This window comes from Culex pipiens, chromosome 2 (genome assembly GCF_016801865.2).
Source record: "Culex pipiens pallens isolate TS chromosome 2, TS_CPP_V2, whole genome shotgun sequence".
Classification (NCBI taxonomy): domain Eukaryota; kingdom Metazoa; phylum Arthropoda; class Insecta; order Diptera; family Culicidae; genus Culex; species Culex pipiens.
The window spans coordinates 155673108-155689476 of record NC_068938.1 but is presented as its reverse complement, the minus strand read 5'-3'; the positions used below and the strand labels follow the sequence as shown (position 1 = coordinate 155689476).

Here is a 16369-nt window from a genome sequence, read left to right as displayed (position 1 = left end):
ACTTAAAATAAAGTTCTGCTTCCGTGTTTTTGAGTTTTTCCTTGACGTACCAGTTTCAAATACATATAAAAGGAACGAAATAATTACTAAAGATAACCAAAAAATGTGCATTTCCTGAACCACTTTTATTATGGAAAAATGTTTATCTCACTCGTCAGTGTTGTTAATACCTGCAAAATAGTTTTTTTCTTATTTTATTTTTCAAATTTATCTCGAAACATCATTTATTCGTGTTTATCAAAACTATTTGTGTAGATTTGAAGCTAATTATATCAAGAATAAATTTGCAGAATAAACATGCTATTTAATCAAATCTCTGAAAAGTTACAGTTGTATAGAAAAGCTGCAAATTGTAAAATTCTGTGATATTTATTCCCTTTTCGTCCTACTATTACTAAAATTGCTCAGGATGACAAATCAAAAATCCTGTGTTGGATTTTAATTTTATTTTAATTGTAGGAAAAAAACACGTTGACAAATTATTGAACATCTTACAAAATTCTGCTAAGTGACTTACAACAATTTTCCGGGCAAACGGCATGGCCAAACTCTAAGGTGCTCGGATCGGCTTCAAATCTTCGGGATTCTCTACCCAAAATAGTTTTATACATAATTTTTGTTAGGTAATTAGGGTGGTTCCTGGCACGTCAGGGTGTGCTTTAAAATGGCAATTATGGCGATTTTGCAAAAAAAAAAAAAACATTTTTCCAAAAACAACTTGACATTGTTTAAACCAACTTAAGTTATCCGTTTTGTACATGGAAAGTGACTAATTTGGTTTCAAGGAAAAATACGCATGAGTTCAGTTTAAACGGCGTTTTACAATGATTATTAAAAAAAATACTTAAAATTGTCATCTTCGAACCGCCCTGACACGACAGGAATCACCCTAAGATCCAATAAAAATAGGAAAAAAAATATTTTGCAGGTATTAACAACACTGACGAGTGAGATAAACATTTTTCCATAATAAAAGTGGTTCAGGAAATGCACATTTTTTGGTTATCTTTAGTAATTATTTCGTTCCTTTTATATGTATTTGAAACTGGTACGTCAAGGAAAAACTCAAAAACACGGGAGCAGAACTTTATTTTGAGTTTAAAAATGGGATCTGTTACAAAATCTGCCATAAAACATGTAATTTAGTTTTTTGGAAAAAATTTAAAAAAAAACGAAAAAAGATTTTTATTTACAAACCACTCGAAAACGCTTTCGCTCCAACATGGTGTCTATGGAAGAAAAGTGGGAAATTGTCCGCTCTTTCGAATGGTAATGGCAAAATTTGAATCAAAGGGTGTATTCAGCCTGATTTTCGAAGAAAATTTGATTTTTGGCTGTTTTTTGATCGAAAATGAAAGTTTCGGCTTTTGGAAATATTTTCATTGAAAAGAGCGCACGATTTTCGTTAAAACACACTTTCGATCGATTTTTTGAACATCTGCTTCGAAAGATATGATTTTTTCAATTTAAATGTAATTACCAAAAATTTAGAACTAAAAAAAATCCTAAAATTCAAATGCCATTGTGAATTACTAAACAGAGTGCACAGGAGTTGTTGATTTGAGTAGGACAAACGATCCAGCAAGTTTTATTAAGATCGGAAATGGTCCGGTTCAAAATCGTATATTTATGGTCGATTTCGCGTGGAAACCGTCATATCTCCACAATTGGAACCTAACATTTCAAAAAGGTCATATAACTTTTGTAAACAATAGTGTATCCCTTTCACTCGAATGACAGTTTACATAAGGTGTGAAAGGGACACACTCTTGTCTAAAAAAGTTTTGTGCCCTAATGCCCTTCGTGCTTCCATATGAATTCTCATGAAACACAAATGATTAATGCACGATGTTATCTTTGGAATTTTAATTTTTCATGCTTTTGATATTTTATTAAACATTATAACTTAATATGCAACAAATTACAATTAAACATTACCCAGTGCTTAACAAATAATATAAAAGGCATTGCACATTATGCAATAAAAATTATGACCATAACAAAACCATAATATATTTTTTGCAATTCCTTCGTGAAACTACTCACTTTTCCTGTCATTCTTGAACAACGAAATAGCCTACTTTTCTGTACCAAAAATAACAGAATCGAATAGAAACCCTTTTCAAAATAAATGCTGAAAAGTTCTACTTTTTAGCACTCAAATGAGTGCTGAAAAGTTGAACTTTTTAGCACTTGTTTCGAAAAGTAACACTTTTCAACATTTTTTTGATTTAAACGATTTATTGACAAAATACATGAAAATTTGACATAAAATTTCACTCAGTGTGTGTTTTTTGGAATTGCAAAAAATGTTGTATGGAACTCGTTGCAAAACTTGATTTTTCAGCACTCTTCGTATTTATCCAACTCGGTGAATTTCGTTGGATAAATGTACGACTCATGCTGAAAAAATCATTTTTTTTTTTGCAACTTGTTGCATAAACTACTATTAAAAGCATAAGGTCAAATTAAAAAATACAAATCACCAAACATATTGCTAAACCCGAGTGTGAAATTTTGAAAACATTTCTTGCAAGAGCCACAACAATCGTCCAAGGGGTCATTCTTATGCAAAATTAGCTGAACTTTCCGAAAAAAATACTTTCAAAAGCACACGATTTAGTTTTTGGGGTTAAAAATTCGAAAAACTGGTCAAAAATGGTCAAAATCATAACTATTTCAAAAAACTTTTTTGTAAAATTCTGATAACTCGTGAAGAATACATGCAAACCCCTTATGTCTATATATAATTTTTTTTATCTGCTCTACAATTTTGTAAAACATTGTTACACTCTTAAATGTAACCCTGCAAAGTTTAAAAAAACACGTAATTATAAAATGAAAAATTTTGTTCTAAATGAAAAAATTACCCTGTTTCAGATTCGAAAAGTACATTAAATTTCCCGTGAAATGACATGTCTCAGGATTTTTGACAGTTGAGTAACGGGAAATGGCAGCGATTTTAAAACTATTTTTAACTTTTTTTTATGAAAAATACGTTTTTCCGGAATTTTAAGAACGCCATAAAACCGGGCGCCTAATTTTACACAAAAGTCCCTTTGACACCAAATTTCTATCTCTTCACGGTTGCGAGCTACAAATCACTGAAAAACGTGTCTTAGTAAAAAATCCAGGAAAATGAAAGGGGTCGTACCGCCCCACCGTCATGAGATATCGAAAAATGGACCTCGGATTCGTGATCAGGAACCAAAATAACCCCTTAGAGCAAAGTTTCACGCAAATCGAAGAGGGGTCGGGGCAACAGCTGTGTGAGTTGGCGGAGAATGACCCGTAGGGGAGAGTGGGGAGATTTGATCCCCTTTTTTTGTATCGCACATAACTCTGCCAATTTCTCACAAAACTATGAACTTTTTGCATGAATTGAAAGCTTACACATTCAACTTTGTTTGGCTGATCAGGGTAATTTATCAGCAAACTCTTCGAATCATGCCAAGCGTTTTAAAATAATATTTTAAACCGGCATTTTTAAAATGTTGGGGGTAATTTGATCCCCCTTTCAACATTTTGAAGAAATCTTAAGCAAAATGTTTCTTATTCATCCAAACTTTTAATTTTCTATAAGATACAGCAATTTCACATTAAACCAGTATGTTTGTGTTTAATTTATAGCAAGTTTAGCATGTATAATATTTAAAAACTTAAAATTTTCTTTTTTAGACCAAAATTGAGCATGTTTACAAAAGCTGGTAATTTTTGTTTACAAAACTTTTGAAAAATGGTTCAAACTGCAGTTAGTTATGTACAAGTATACTAAAGGAAACTATGTACGAAAACCCAGCCCAATTATTTAATCTTGAGGCTGATTCCAGTGACTGTAAAAAATGCAGGGATCAAGTCTCCCTAAACGCACTTTTTTAAACAATTGATTTTAAAAATAGTATGACGATAAATTTAACGTCAAATGCGAAAGGGGTTTGAAGTTGAAATGTTTATCAAACAATTCATATATAAAAATATTTTTTTGAATAATTTTTGAGTGTTTTCTATACTTATCAAAACAAAGAAAAAAGATCTCTTGGAAGTTTTTTGCAGCACTTTTTAGAAAAATGTATGTAACTCAATCTAAACATTTTTTTATTTTTTTTCTTCGTTTTCTAAAATGAGTTTTAGTCAATTTTGCACAACTTTCTAGAACAAAGCTAATTGTTTTACCCACATGCTGACGAGATACAGGCTTGGGATCAAGTGTCCCCGGGGATCAAGTCTCCCCACTCTCCCCTATATGTTTACAAAATATTAATCTTGAGATGAGCCTTACCAGTTGGAAAATATATTGCAAAAATAATTTAAATCATATGGTATACCAGTTTACGGTAACTACATAATAATAAATTTAATAAATTCACATTTTGAAAATTTCTTCAATTTATGAAAATATTTTCAACGAAATACATAATATATTTGTTAATGAACCAAACATGATTTTTTCTATCAGCAACAATACAAAGCTACCCGCCCTCTAGAAGTAACTAGCTAAATGAAAACAGCGTTTATTAAACACGCATGACTTGAATTAGACTAATTGAAGATATATCTTCCAATAAAAAAAAAATCTTACTTTTTTACAAATATGCTGCTTTTTTCTGAATAGAATCCATAAAAAACTTCACAGACTGTGAGAAAAAATATTTATCATTTTGGAATCTCAAACTGTTTAACAACCTAAATTTTTCAGGTTAAATCGTGTTCCTCTTTGGGTCAGTTGGCAAAATTCACCACATAAACAACGTGGTGAACTCCAAATAGGTACAAGTTTGTCAAAAACCCCGGGTTGCATTGCACTTTTACTTTGTCCAACTATTTTGCTGTTCAGTATTCACACATGCCCTTAAAACGATGGACCTCGAAGCGCTACCTCCGGAACTAATCTGGAACATCTTGGACAACATCACCGAACTCTGTGATCGCAAAAACGCCTCCCTGGTGTGTCGCTCGTGGAACTGGATGCTGTTCAACTCGTCCAAATGGTTGCGGCAGGTCAACTTTCGGGTATGTCCCAAAGTCAGCACCGTTGAACAGCTGGAGGTCGAGCAGGTGTTTGACCGGATGCTGAACGTAATGGTCGGGAGTAAGCGAAATTACGTCAGTGTGGAGTTCTTTCATGTGAACTTCGACAGGGCTCTGGCGAGGGAGTTTCTGTTCTTTATGGTTCAGCTGTGTTGTGATACGATTGAGGTTTTGAGGTTCACGAACTGCCATGGGTTGAGGCGGACTGAGCTGTGGCAGGTTCTGGATTTGCTTCCGGAGTTGAGGGAGGTTGTGATATCGGGAGGGATTCACTATGACGAATTGGAAGAGGAGTTGCAGCTTTGCAGACTGAAGAAGATGACGAGTTTAACCTTGGATATTGGAGATGACTGCCGGATGTATCAGGACTTTTTGCTGGCTGCACCCGGGTTGGAGTGCTTGAAGGTACGAACTATCCATGGTTGTTTGGATCTTAAAGATGTGGCAACTGTTCGGTTCTTCAGTCAGCAACTGAAGGAAGTCAGCTTTTCTACGAATCGAAGTTACAATCAGTCTGAGTTTTCCGATGTAAACTTTAGCAATTTGACGAAGCTAGAGCTGAAACTGCTGGGACCGGTATGGCCACAACTGTTCAAACAGCTCAAGCAGCTCAGGGAGCTCAACTTGGAGGCATACATCAACGACGAAGTAATAACTGCTATCTGCAGCTTTTCAACCAAGATCCAAAACTTGACTCTGGTCTGCACCGGCATGGCAGAATGTACAAAGTTCAGCATGTTATCCCGTCTGGAAGACCTGGAAATCCTGCACATCCGCGGTATCTACAAGTACAGCTGGAAGCACGTAACCTTTACAAAGCTCCGATCCCTCCACCTGGACAACGTTGGAACCGACTTCACGAACTTTCTCAAAGAACTATCAAGTCTACGATCGCTGGAGATTCACGACACCAAAATCAGGAACGAGCAGATGATCAAGGTAACGCTGAACGCTCCGACGGTGGAGCGACTGGAACTGGCCTTCTGCAGCAAACTAAGCGACAAAGCGTTCAAACATCTATCCGACATGGTTGCGCTTACGGAGTTGCGACTTTGGGGCGTCCAAGTCTCGAAAACGATAGATGAAAGGATTGGATGTCCGCGGATGCGCAAAATCATCTTCTACTTGAATGACAACGTATGTTTCTTTGTTTTCATATGAAAATTTCAAATTGTAACGCATTTTCTCCATTCAAGATTGAGGACTGCACCCTGAACGCCATAGCTGCCAAGCTGCCCGACCTGGAGCAGCTCGTCCTGTACGACTGCTACCGAATAAGTCCGGCGGGTGTGGTTGAGCTGCGCAAACGACTTCCCGCCTGCAACGTGCTGGAACTGTACCGCGGAGACGAACTTCCGCCGGAACTGGTTGCGGAAACGCAAATCTACTACCGCAACGCCGAGTACCCCAACGGAGTTCTCAAGCAGGAGCTACCATTTCAGTGGTATTGAATGACGAAGACGAGTTATTACGTTAGCCATAGCTGTTTTAAAATATATTTACAATATTATACTTGCTTTTGATCCCCGAATGCAGTGTGATCCGTGATATCATGTTAAAAAGCCAAACCCGTCTTACTTGCAATTATTTTTTTATTTGACTCAAAACAATAAATATTGTAACAAAAATAAAACTAATCTCGTCACCAATTCTTGGCCCACGGGGCATCCGCTTCCCGATCCGGTTCTAGCTTTTCCAGCTTCACGACGGCGCATTTGCGCATCCGTTCGCGAAGTTCGTAGATTGTGTCCTCGTCCACCTTGAAGCAGTCGATCACATTCAGCTCGGTTAGGTTGGGGAATGCCTTCGGGATGTCCAGCACGGATTTGTTGGTGATCTGGAAGAGGGGAAAAGGATCAAATTGTTATCTAGAAACCCAAGATAATATCCAAATATTTTAATTGTTTTTGACCCAGCAATGAGCGCAGATTTTTAAGAAAGCATTCCACAAAATCATTTTTTTCACTGCCAGAACATCAAAGTAAAGTTAATCGCTAACTTTATTCGATATTACAGGACATGACAAAGAACATTGTTAGCCAGCAAACGTATAAAAGGCCAATTTAGCAATATTGTCAAAACCTTAATAGTGACCGTTTTTTAGGAATTCTGATTTGCATTTCCGATAAAACATTTTTGAGATTCGATACCCGAATAACGGTTTACCCAAATTTATTCTTACCAAAAATTCTAGCCATACTCTTCCCATAACATACCCATCCACTACCTCCAACGGCGAATGTTCGCAAATTCGGACACTTGGGAAATCGTAGAAAAGCATTCTCTGAGATCGGCACCGACCAACATCGCAGCTCAATGAGGCCGCTCAGATAGTTCAGAAACTGAAACCCGTTGTCTTTGACCTAAAACAGATAGAATTTCAAGTAATTTGAATGCAAGCACTCTTCCTCGTCATACCTGATAGCAGTACTCCAACGACAACGTTTGCAAATTCACCATCGATTTCGTGATCAACATAAGATTAGCGTTCTCAAACGTGTGATCGTAGATTTTCAGAAACGTCACGTGAGGCACGAAGCCCGCCAGATAGTCGTAAAAGTCACTCGTTGTCGAAACCCCGTCCAGAATCAGTTTTCTAACGCCGAGTAACCGGACGTCTTTCAGGAAGCACTTTTCCCGCACCGATCCTTGAAGTTTCAGACTTTTGAGATTTTTTATATCAGCAACACTCCTGAACGTGCTCGCCTTCATCAACTGCACGTTGATGCAAAGATGCGTTAGCTGACTCCACTTGGAAATCGAGAGCAAAGTGTCCTCGTTGACGGGGCCCGTTACGGACGCATTTTTGACGTTCTTCATCTGCTGAAAGCAGGCCACACTGTACCTTGGGTCGATGATTTGCGGCCAATGTACGTTTAGTTGATGCAGTTTTTCGAAGTTCTCGAGTTCGGAGAACTTTTGAAGCTGGGAACCTTCCAAGAGGACGTGCAGGCACTTGAGTTGCTTACTGTAGAATCGAATCAAGTCTAGTGAGGCATTTTCCGCTCCGACCACGTCCAACGAAGTCAGATTGGGGAACAAAGCTGGTACTAACTCTCGCAGCTCCGATTCATACCCGCGCTGAGTCAGCTCTAGCGATCGCAGATCGCCAAACTCGGGCACAACCATGTCACACTCTTCGCTGCACAGACTTCCCTCGATGATGAGTTCGCGCAGCTTGTGTGTCTTCAACAGGAATCTCACCAACAGTGGCAGTGTAATTACGTACGTGGACAACCTCAGCGAGGTCAGCTCCGAGCCGAACTTGTCCAGAACTTGAACACAGAAGGCTTCACTGGACGCTTCGGTCCATTCCAGGGTGAGGTTGCGGTAGCAGCGACTGCTTTTGAGCAGGATCTTGCGTTCCTTGGCGTTGAGGTAGTCCACTGCGTGGAGCGAGATCGATCGCATCGGGCGATCGGAGAATGCGAGCCGGTTCCATAGTCGAGATACGCGAGCTACGAGCTTGCGATCGCGCAGTTTAAGGAAGCTGAAGATTAGAAGCAGGACTTCTTCGGGCAGGTCGCGAATCTTGGCCATTTGAACACTGAACTGCCGTACTGAACTTGTAGCTAATAGAAAGTAAACATTAAACTGACAAATGAATTCATGTATTCGAAAACAGAAGAGTAGATGCTTCTTATTTCACCTCATGGATTTCTGAAACTGCTCGAATCATTCGAGTTTTGAGTCTGTTCATTTCCATCTGGTGATGACTAGGCAAACTGAAAGTAAAACAAATCTTACGAAAAAAAATCCAATTGGAATCATGATCGAACAGTTAATATGAGTAGCATTAGGTTCTATTTACACTTTAGCTAACAAATTACTCAAAATGATTTGTATTTCATTCGTCAAGATATTAAAAATAAAACATTCAAAGGATATCCTCAATTAACAGATTTTTATATTACATTGTTTCTTCAAGAACAATTCCAAAAGATTGAAGCCCCACAAGCAAACACAGTTGTTCCAGGTAGTCAAGTTCACAGTTGAGTCACAAAGACGATGTCCGAACACTTGTCTCTCCTGGAACGAGACTCAACTGATAACAATAAACCATACTCTCTAGCGATCCTCTCAAGGCGCTATATTTGAGCGCCCTGCACTCATGTCCCAATCAGTCAATTGTTGATAATTGAGCTGAACGGATGCACGAGCTGTGAACGATCATGCAGTTGTCCGTACTGGTACTGACTTTCCTCGCTGGAACGATTTCGTCTACGCATGGCGAGGCTACCTTCAGTTCGCACATATTCAAGCACGTGAAGACTAAAACTTCTCCAGAGGTTCAGCAAACGGCCACCGCAGAACTGATCAGTCGGATCGTCCCAGAACGGGCGAGCCAGTTCAAGGTCACGGTCGACAGTGCGCTGAAACCGAACTCGTTCAAGGTATGAATTGCTTCCTTTGCTGTAATGAATGTATTCAAATTGAATCGCTTGTAGATAACAAAAACTTCGGACTCAAGCGTAGTTCTCATTGTTGGATCTAGTGGTGTTGCAGCGTCCAAAGGGTTTTATCACTACCTAAAGTACTACTGCGGCTGTCACGTTTCATGGGATGGCGATCAACTTGATCTTCCAGACGATCTACCCAACGTAAATGTCTCTGTGGAAGCTCCGAGCAGCATCGTCTACTACCAGAACGTGTGCACTTGGTCGTACTCGTTCAGTTGGTGGACCTGGACGGAATGGCGACGCCACATCGACTGGATGGCCCTGCAAGGGATCACACTGAGTTTGGCCCCATTCCAGGAAGATTTGTGGACCGAAGTGTACGGCGAGTACAACCTAACCCAGCACGATATCGATGAGCACCTGTCCGGACCTGGTTTCTTCGCGTGGCAACGTATGGGCAACATCCGCGGTTGGGGTGGTCCTCTAACGGAAAGCTTCAAAACGTTTGCTTCCGATCTACAGGCCAAGGTGGTGCAAGAGATGCGACGATTCGGAATGATCTTAGCATTGCCAGCATTTGCCGGACATCTTCCAGTTCAGTTCAAAACGTTGTTCCCACAAGCAAAACTAAATCCGGTGGAAGTGTGGAACGGATTCCCTGCTCAGTACGCAAGTCCGCTGTTCCTAGACCCCGTTGATCCACTGTTTCAAAAGATCGGATCAAAATTTGTCGCCAAAGCGATCGCACGCTACGGAACCGACCACATCTACTTCAGCGACCCGTTCAACGAGATTCAGCCGCGATCGGAGAGTGCTCGATACTTGGCAAGTGCTGCGGCCGGGATCTACCAGGCCATGGTGGACGTTGATCCGTTGGCGGTTTGGCTGCTCCAGGGGTGGATGCTCGTGAAGAATCCCTTCTGGAGCGATCGAGCGATTAAGGCTTTCTTTACAGCGGTACCAAACGGGAGGATGTTGGTACTGGACTTGCAGTCGGAGCAATTTCCGCAGTACGTGCGGACTCAATCGTACTACGGTCAACCATTTATTTGGTGCATGCTCAGTAACTTTGGTGGAACGTTGGGAATGCTGGGATCGGTAGATTTGGTGTTCGAGAGGATTCGAGAGACGAGATCGAACGAAAGCATGACCATGATCGGGACCGGGATCACTCCTGAGGGTATCAATCAGAACTACGGGTTGTACGAGTTTGCTTTGGAAATGGGATGGAATCCGGACATCAGTGACGTTGATAACTGGTTTACGAGGTATGCAATGGTGAGGTATGGGAATGATGACAAACGACTGCAGGATGCTTGGAGTATTTTTCGATCAACGGTGTACTCTTTCAAAGGTATGGAAATGATGCGTGGAAAGTACACGTTCAATAGGAGACCCAGCTTAAAGTTGCAACCCTGGGTAAGATCTACCTCTTTCAGTTATAAACTGTACTAACAAGAACATTTCCAGGTTTGGTACAACGAAACTCGCTTCAATGAAGGTGTAGAGCTGATACTCGCAGTCAACGGATCAAATGAGCTCTTCAAACACGATGTTGTTGATCTAACCCGTCAGTTCCTACAAAATACCGCTGACAAACTTTACCTCACCATCATGGATACCTACACCCTGAAGAACGCCGCAGCTTTTAAGCACTACTCCAATCTGTTCAAAGAGCTACTCCAGAACATCGACCGGCTTTTAGCAACAAACCAGCACTTCCTACTAGGCCGCTGGCTAGAATCCGCCAAGTCTCTCGCAACGACCAGCCTAGAACGCCAAAAGTACGAGTACAACGCCCGTAACCAAATAACTCTCTGGGGACCTCAGGGTCAAATCGTGGACTACGCCAACAAACAGTGGTCCGGAGTAGTCCAAGACTTCTTCCTGCCTCGGTGGAGTTTGTTTCTGCAGGAGATGGAACTCGCGCTGGCCACCAACGGGACGATCAACGAAACCAAAGTTAGAGATAAGATATTCCGAAAGGTCGAGCTACCGTTCAATACGGACCGCAAAAAGTATCCCGCTGAGGCGAGCGGTGAGGACGCGCTGGAGTTGGCTCGGGAGTTGCACCAGATTTGGAGCGAACGTAGCCGCGAGATGAAGAAGCTGCCGAGGGAGGTTTTGAAGATTAGGAAGAAGGGGCGGAAGTCATTTGTTTAGAGTAGTTTGAAACATAAATAGTTTAAGAATTGTTTGTGCACTATGTTTATCAAATAAATTTATTACATAAGCTATTTAAGTTAAAAAATCATGTAAATGAAGAAAAATAGATCGAATATATCATGAAATTCAAGTTTTATTCGTCATTTTCGAGCAGATTTAAATTCATTTGGAAGGGTTCCCAGCAAGGTTGCCAGTAACTTGTTTCTTTTAAGATTTCACCATTTCTGCAAATTTCACCACAGTTGACGTCTTCTCAGCTCTCCAATTCTGTCAAAAACAGTTGTTTTGGTTTCAGTCGGCTGTTTATCGATTAGATTGGTTATTTTTCACATTACTCAATCGAGTTGCAAGGATTCTCTGCGTAAATTTGTTGTCCTAAGGAAAAAAATAATAATTTTGAAGGAACTATGGACGAGCCAGTTCAGATAGGAGATTTGCCAGAAGAAGTATGTCCTTAATTAACCTGAACATGATCAATTTCACAACATTGCGATCCCTTTCCCAGCTCCTGCCGCACATCTTCGACAATTTACCGCTGCAAGACCTAAAAAATGTATCCCTCGTTAGCCGCCTCTGGTCCCAGATAGCCTTCTCGGGCCGCTTCATGAACCGCGTCCTACTGAAGCTGGACTTTCGCGACGGAGCGCCGGATTTGCACCGGCAGTACCTGCTGGAGAGCTCACGTGCCTACCGACACATTGGCTTCTACTACCGCAGCGATCAGCTGGACCTGGGGATGCTGCTGGAAGTGTTGGAAAAGTTCGAGCAGTCTATCGTGAGCTTGAAGATTTGCCCAAACTACTTTATAATGCTGGCCGAGCTGAGGCAGATTTTGGTGCAGGTTAGTTGGTTATCGAGGTTATTCGAGTATCTTTTATTTTATCCTTATTATACACGTCATGCAATGACGTGGTTGCATGTACTGGACATAAAAAGGAGGAAGAATCTTTTGAAAGGTCCTTTGATTACCTATCCAACGGAAGGTTCGATGATACACCCGAACATAGTTTTCTTTAAAAAATGAGATCCGGCATAAAAAGTACATAAATATTACTTAAGTGGTCATAACTTGAGACAGGGTTGCCATATCTCAAACTTTGAAACTCCTTTGAGTACCTATCCAACGATAGTTGGATACTTGACCCGAATTAAGTTTCCACACAAATCAGTGAACTCTGGCATCAAAAAACCACATAAATATTGACCGTTTCTCTCGGAGGCTGATTTGTCGCGTGTTCTTTTGGACAGTACAGCCAATATCAAAACTCAGTATTATATCAGTATATCAAAACATGGAATTGGATTATAATTTTTATATTCATAATTCCAAAGCAATTGGTTGAGTCGCAACCGGGACTCCTTGAGACACGACATTCCAGACGCAGCAACATCGCTGCCGATCAATAACCACCCAACCGCCCACTGACCTCATGTCCGATTCCATCGTGTCCTGTTTCGGATTCCGCCAACCGGTTCCAGCACAATTCCACACTCACACTTCCGCGCCAAACGTTAACTCTCAACCGTCTACAGCGTAAACACACGCCTATTTTCACTCGCTGTCAAAATCAAGTGCACGCTTCGGTAATACCTAGTCTGTTTCGGGTTATTATTACCTAGCCATTTATTTATATTATTAAAATTTTTTTTAAAAGGCAAAGACTCTACACAATTCTAAAGGTCTACAGTTTATTTTTTTAACATTATACCTTCCAGGTCCCCAACCTCGAAAGCCTCTACATCGTGTCCCGGATATGCCCCGAACTGGGCAGCCGCGAACCCATCCCTCCCTTCCCCGTCATGAACAAGCTCAAGCACCTGTATCTGGAGAACGACGGCGGCCTGCAGCTGAACGAGATCGACTTTCGGGTCATGACGCCACACATCACCAGCCTCGACATGGACTGCGACTCGGAACGGGCCCTCGAGGTGTACACCCACTTTAGCGAGCAGCTACGGGAACTAGCCGTGTTCTTCAAGCGGGACGACTTCTTTTTGCCGTTTTGTGAGCTGCGCTTTCCCAAGTTGGAGGTGCTGGACTTTTACAGCGACGATCAGCAGTTTGACATTCCCGAAGCGGTTCGGATAGTGTGTGCATTCTTCAGGAGGATGCCAAAGCTGTGGAGGATCACACTGCGGTGTAACGTCAACGAAGAGGTGCTGGCAGTGATTACGGAGAACTGTCCGGATTTGGGAACACTGTACCTTAAAGGAGATAACTTGGGAGCGAAGTCCTTCCGCCATCTTGGACAATTGAAGAAGTTGACGGTATGATTCAGCATATCTCGGAATCTTTCGCCTTTAAACCCAATTCTTTCCAGAGTCTCAAAATCGAAGGTTGGATTCGGTGTAACATCCTCCAGGACTGCAAACCTATACCATCGCTGGACTCAATGTACCTCCACTCGGTGCTTATCGACGACACACAAGGATTTTTCCGATTGCTCAAAGATGTCGCCCCAAACCTACGGATACTGGAAGCGATCGAGTCGGACATCGACGACGAGTGCTTAAAGTACATCAGCTGCAACATTGCGTCGCTGCGGAGTTTGCTGCTGGAGTTTTGCCCGAATGTAAGTTGTACCTTCTTCAAAATCTTCTTCAAATCTAATCCCGCACCTTCCCCAGCTCACAGAGGACGCCTTCAGCTTCCTGGACCGGTTAACGAACCTGCACGAGCTGAAGCTCGGCTACCTGGACGTCCCGCACAACCTGTTCGAGCTCATCCCGAAAAACTCGGTCCGCCACCTGCAACTGTACCGTTGCGACAAAGTGAGCTCCATCTTTCGCCAAATAAACTAAATGAACTCCCTAGAAAACGAAATTTCTTGTAGCTGGACGACGCAGTCCTCCCACTGGTAGCGGAAAAGTTCCCCCAGCTGTGCTACATGGAGATCGCCAGCTGTCACAAGATCACGCTCGAGGGCGTGGACCGGATCCGGGCGCTGATGCCGAACGCCGAAATAGTGAGCTTTATGCTGTTCTAGCTACACGGGAAAACGACCAAGTACTACACGGTGTACTTTGAGCGGATGCACAGCAAGGAGGAGCGCCACCTGGACGACGGGATGTGACGGGGTGGAGTCGCGACGAAGGGGACGTTGGTGAATAGGATGGAGGTGGCCGTTATGAGAAGGTTTTGGTGCATAAAGAGAATGTTTTACTCGTTGACGGGAAGCTCGCGGTAGAGTTGATTGATTTGTTTCGCAAATTTGTAAAATTGTTTTTTTTTTGTAAATAGTAAACAAAATTGCTAGGTTAGATTAGTTGAACGGTGGATGTTTACGAAAAAATAAATTTTTATTTGTAAGTTATAATAATAAAGCTCGTATTTTATTTCGTAGAATAATCCGATTTAACAATTTGTATTAATTGTATATAAAGTAATAATAGAAAGATAACACATAGAAAAACTACGATTAAATATAGAAATAGTAAATCAAGCAAAAATCGGTTAAAATATGTCATACATAACATACCAGTCATTTCATGATTTACTAAGTCGTTCCAGTGTTTAATGTTAATTTATCATACACGTTTATGTTAACCAAAGAAATTCTTCAATGTGCGAGACTGTGGAATAGCAAGAAAACCTACCATGTAGAGAAAAAATATGTCAATTATATGCAATAGCCAATACAAAAAGTCATCACTACCATCACCTACCATCAGCTACACTTTTGTTACAGTTCGTTTATGAAAGAAATAAAATAATAATCTAAAAGTGTATTATCAACCAGAAGACTATTTTTTGTGCTTTCGACTAATTATTTGAATAAACGTCAATAGGATGGCACAGTTTTAGCCCTGTAATGACAGCCTACGACTAATGCACAGTAGAAGCCGAGTCAACGGGCAATATTGACCATTTTACATACCTACTGAATTTGCTTCATTCCTTTATATTCAGAATCTTGTGATTATTTTTACCTGAGAATGAATTTATTTTAAATTTTTCTGTGCCCCTATTTTTTAGAATTTAAAAACCAAGCCATACATTTCAACATCTCTTAAAAGTCCATACATTTAAACATCTCTTAAAAGTGTGTGATTTTCACATTTAAACAATACTAGGCTTAATTTTAAAATTAGGAATTTCTCTACCTTTCTGCAAATCGAATTTCTTGCTAATTTTTATTTGAATCAAACTTTGTCCATGCATTCCCTCTGTCAAAAAATTCCATTTATTTATCATATTTTTTTCAAACAAGGATTCAAACAAATTTACAGGCTGGTCATATAAAATGGACACGTGAATATTTAAAAGAAAATTATCCTGAGAAAAAATTTCAAAAAAAAAAATTGTTCAAAAAACATCAAAATTTTAATGGAAATAGTAGTCTAACCTCGAGTCCAGCAAACTGAAAACAATTTGATTGTACAGCACCACAAAAAGTTTTTTTTCGACGAAAAAAAAATCTTCTATGCTTGGATATTTTAAGAACTAATGATTGCAGAACAACTGAGCAGGTGTAAAATGCATTTTAAAGCAATTTTCCATTCAAATGTTAATAACATGGCCTGTAATCTCAATTTTTATACTCATTTTTTTTATTTTTTTGCTTCAAAAAATATTTGCAACGGCCTAAGTATTTTTTTAATTTTCGATTTTACTTTTGCACTAGAGTTTAAAAAGAATGGTGCAAAATTTGGTACCGGAGATATAATTATATAAAAAAGTGATACAGTCTAGACTCGATTATCCGTAGGTTTTAGAGCGTCCAATTTCCCGGGGTTACTTATTTCCCGGGAAACGGGAAATTTTCAGCCAATTT

The 16369-nt window shown here is 40.4% G+C and overlaps 4 protein-coding genes across 4 annotated transcripts; 3 read left to right on the top strand and 1 right to left on the bottom strand.

Annotated features, from left to right (window-relative positions):
- Nucleotides 1-4743: 4743 nt before the first annotated feature.
- LOC120426481 (uncharacterized) lies at nucleotides 4744-6502 on the top strand. Its single transcript, XM_039591247.2, has 2 exons — nucleotides 4744-6165; nucleotides 6225-6502. The coding sequence occupies exons 1-2, from the start codon at nucleotides 4858-4860 to the stop codon at nucleotides 6477-6479; spliced, it is 1563 nt and encodes a 520-aa protein (XP_039447181.1). The 5' UTR covers nucleotides 4744-4857; the 3' UTR covers nucleotides 6480-6502.
- A 98-nt stretch (nucleotides 6503-6600) lies between these two features.
- On the bottom strand, nucleotides 6601-8753 carry LOC120426482 (uncharacterized). Its single transcript, XM_039591248.2, has 3 exons — nucleotides 7447-8753; nucleotides 7245-7391; nucleotides 6601-6865 (listed from the first exon to the last, which is right to left on the bottom strand). The coding sequence occupies exons 1-3, from the start codon at nucleotides 8566-8568 to the stop codon at nucleotides 6671-6673; spliced, it is 1464 nt and encodes a 487-aa protein (XP_039447182.1). The 5' UTR covers nucleotides 8569-8753; the 3' UTR covers nucleotides 6601-6670.
- A 289-nt stretch (nucleotides 8754-9042) lies between these two features.
- LOC120426480 (alpha-N-acetylglucosaminidase) lies at nucleotides 9043-11650 on the top strand. The gene is made up of 3 exons (XM_039591246.2): nucleotides 9043-9422; nucleotides 9477-10847; nucleotides 10899-11650. The coding sequence occupies exons 1-3, from the start codon at nucleotides 9201-9203 to the stop codon at nucleotides 11589-11591; spliced, it is 2286 nt and encodes a 761-aa protein (XP_039447180.1). The 5' UTR covers nucleotides 9043-9200; the 3' UTR covers nucleotides 11592-11650.
- A 222-nt stretch (nucleotides 11651-11872) lies between these two features.
- LOC120426492 (uncharacterized) lies at nucleotides 11873-14904 on the top strand. Its single transcript, XM_039591261.2, has 6 exons — nucleotides 11873-12040; nucleotides 12100-12435; nucleotides 13311-13862; nucleotides 13916-14167; nucleotides 14223-14366; nucleotides 14429-14904. The coding sequence occupies exons 1-6, from the start codon at nucleotides 12002-12004 to the stop codon at nucleotides 14579-14581; spliced, it is 1476 nt and encodes a 491-aa protein (XP_039447195.1). The 5' UTR covers nucleotides 11873-12001; the 3' UTR covers nucleotides 14582-14904.
- The last annotated feature ends 1465 nt before the right edge of the window (nucleotides 14905-16369 follow it).

Excerpts from the sequence above, each read along its gene's own strand:
- LOC120426481 (XM_039591247.2), top strand. The coding sequence starts at position 4,858 with ATGGACCTCGAAGCGCTACCTCCGGAACTAATCTGGAACATCTTGGAC. Across the intron at positions 6,166-6,224 it reads TCTTCTACTTGAATGACAAC|ATTGAGGACTGCACCCTGAA; the intron begins GTATGTTTCTTT and ends TCTCCATTCAAG.
- LOC120426482 (XM_039591248.2), bottom strand. The coding sequence starts at position 8,568 with ATGGCCAAGATTCGCGACCTGCCCGAAGAAGTCCTGCTTCTAATCTTC. Across the intron at positions 7,392-7,446 it reads CGTTGGAGTACTGCTATCAG|GTCAAAGACAACGGGTTTCA; the intron begins GTATGACGAGGA and ends TATCTGTTTTAG. Across the intron at positions 6,866-7,244 it reads CCGTTGGAGGTAGTGGATGG|ATCACCAACAAATCCGTGCT; the intron begins GTATGTTATGGG and ends CCCCTCTTCCAG.
- LOC120426480 (XM_039591246.2), top strand. The coding sequence starts at position 9,201 with ATGCAGTTGTCCGTACTGGTACTGACTTTCCTCGCTGGAACGATTTCG. Across the intron at positions 9,423-9,476 it reads TGAAACCGAACTCGTTCAAG|ATAACAAAAACTTCGGACTC; the intron begins GTATGAATTGCT and ends AATCGCTTGTAG. Across the intron at positions 10,848-10,898 it reads GCTTAAAGTTGCAACCCTGG|GTTTGGTACAACGAAACTCG; the intron begins GTAAGATCTACC and ends GAACATTTCCAG.
- LOC120426492 (XM_039591261.2), top strand. The coding sequence starts at position 12,002 with ATGGACGAGCCAGTTCAGATAGGAGATTTGCCAGAAGAA. Across the intron at positions 13,863-13,915 it reads GACAATTGAAGAAGTTGACG|AGTCTCAAAATCGAAGGTTG; the intron begins GTATGATTCAGC and ends AATTCTTTCCAG. Across the intron at positions 14,168-14,222 it reads TGCTGGAGTTTTGCCCGAAT|CTCACAGAGGACGCCTTCAG; the intron begins GTAAGTTGTACC and ends CACCTTCCCCAG.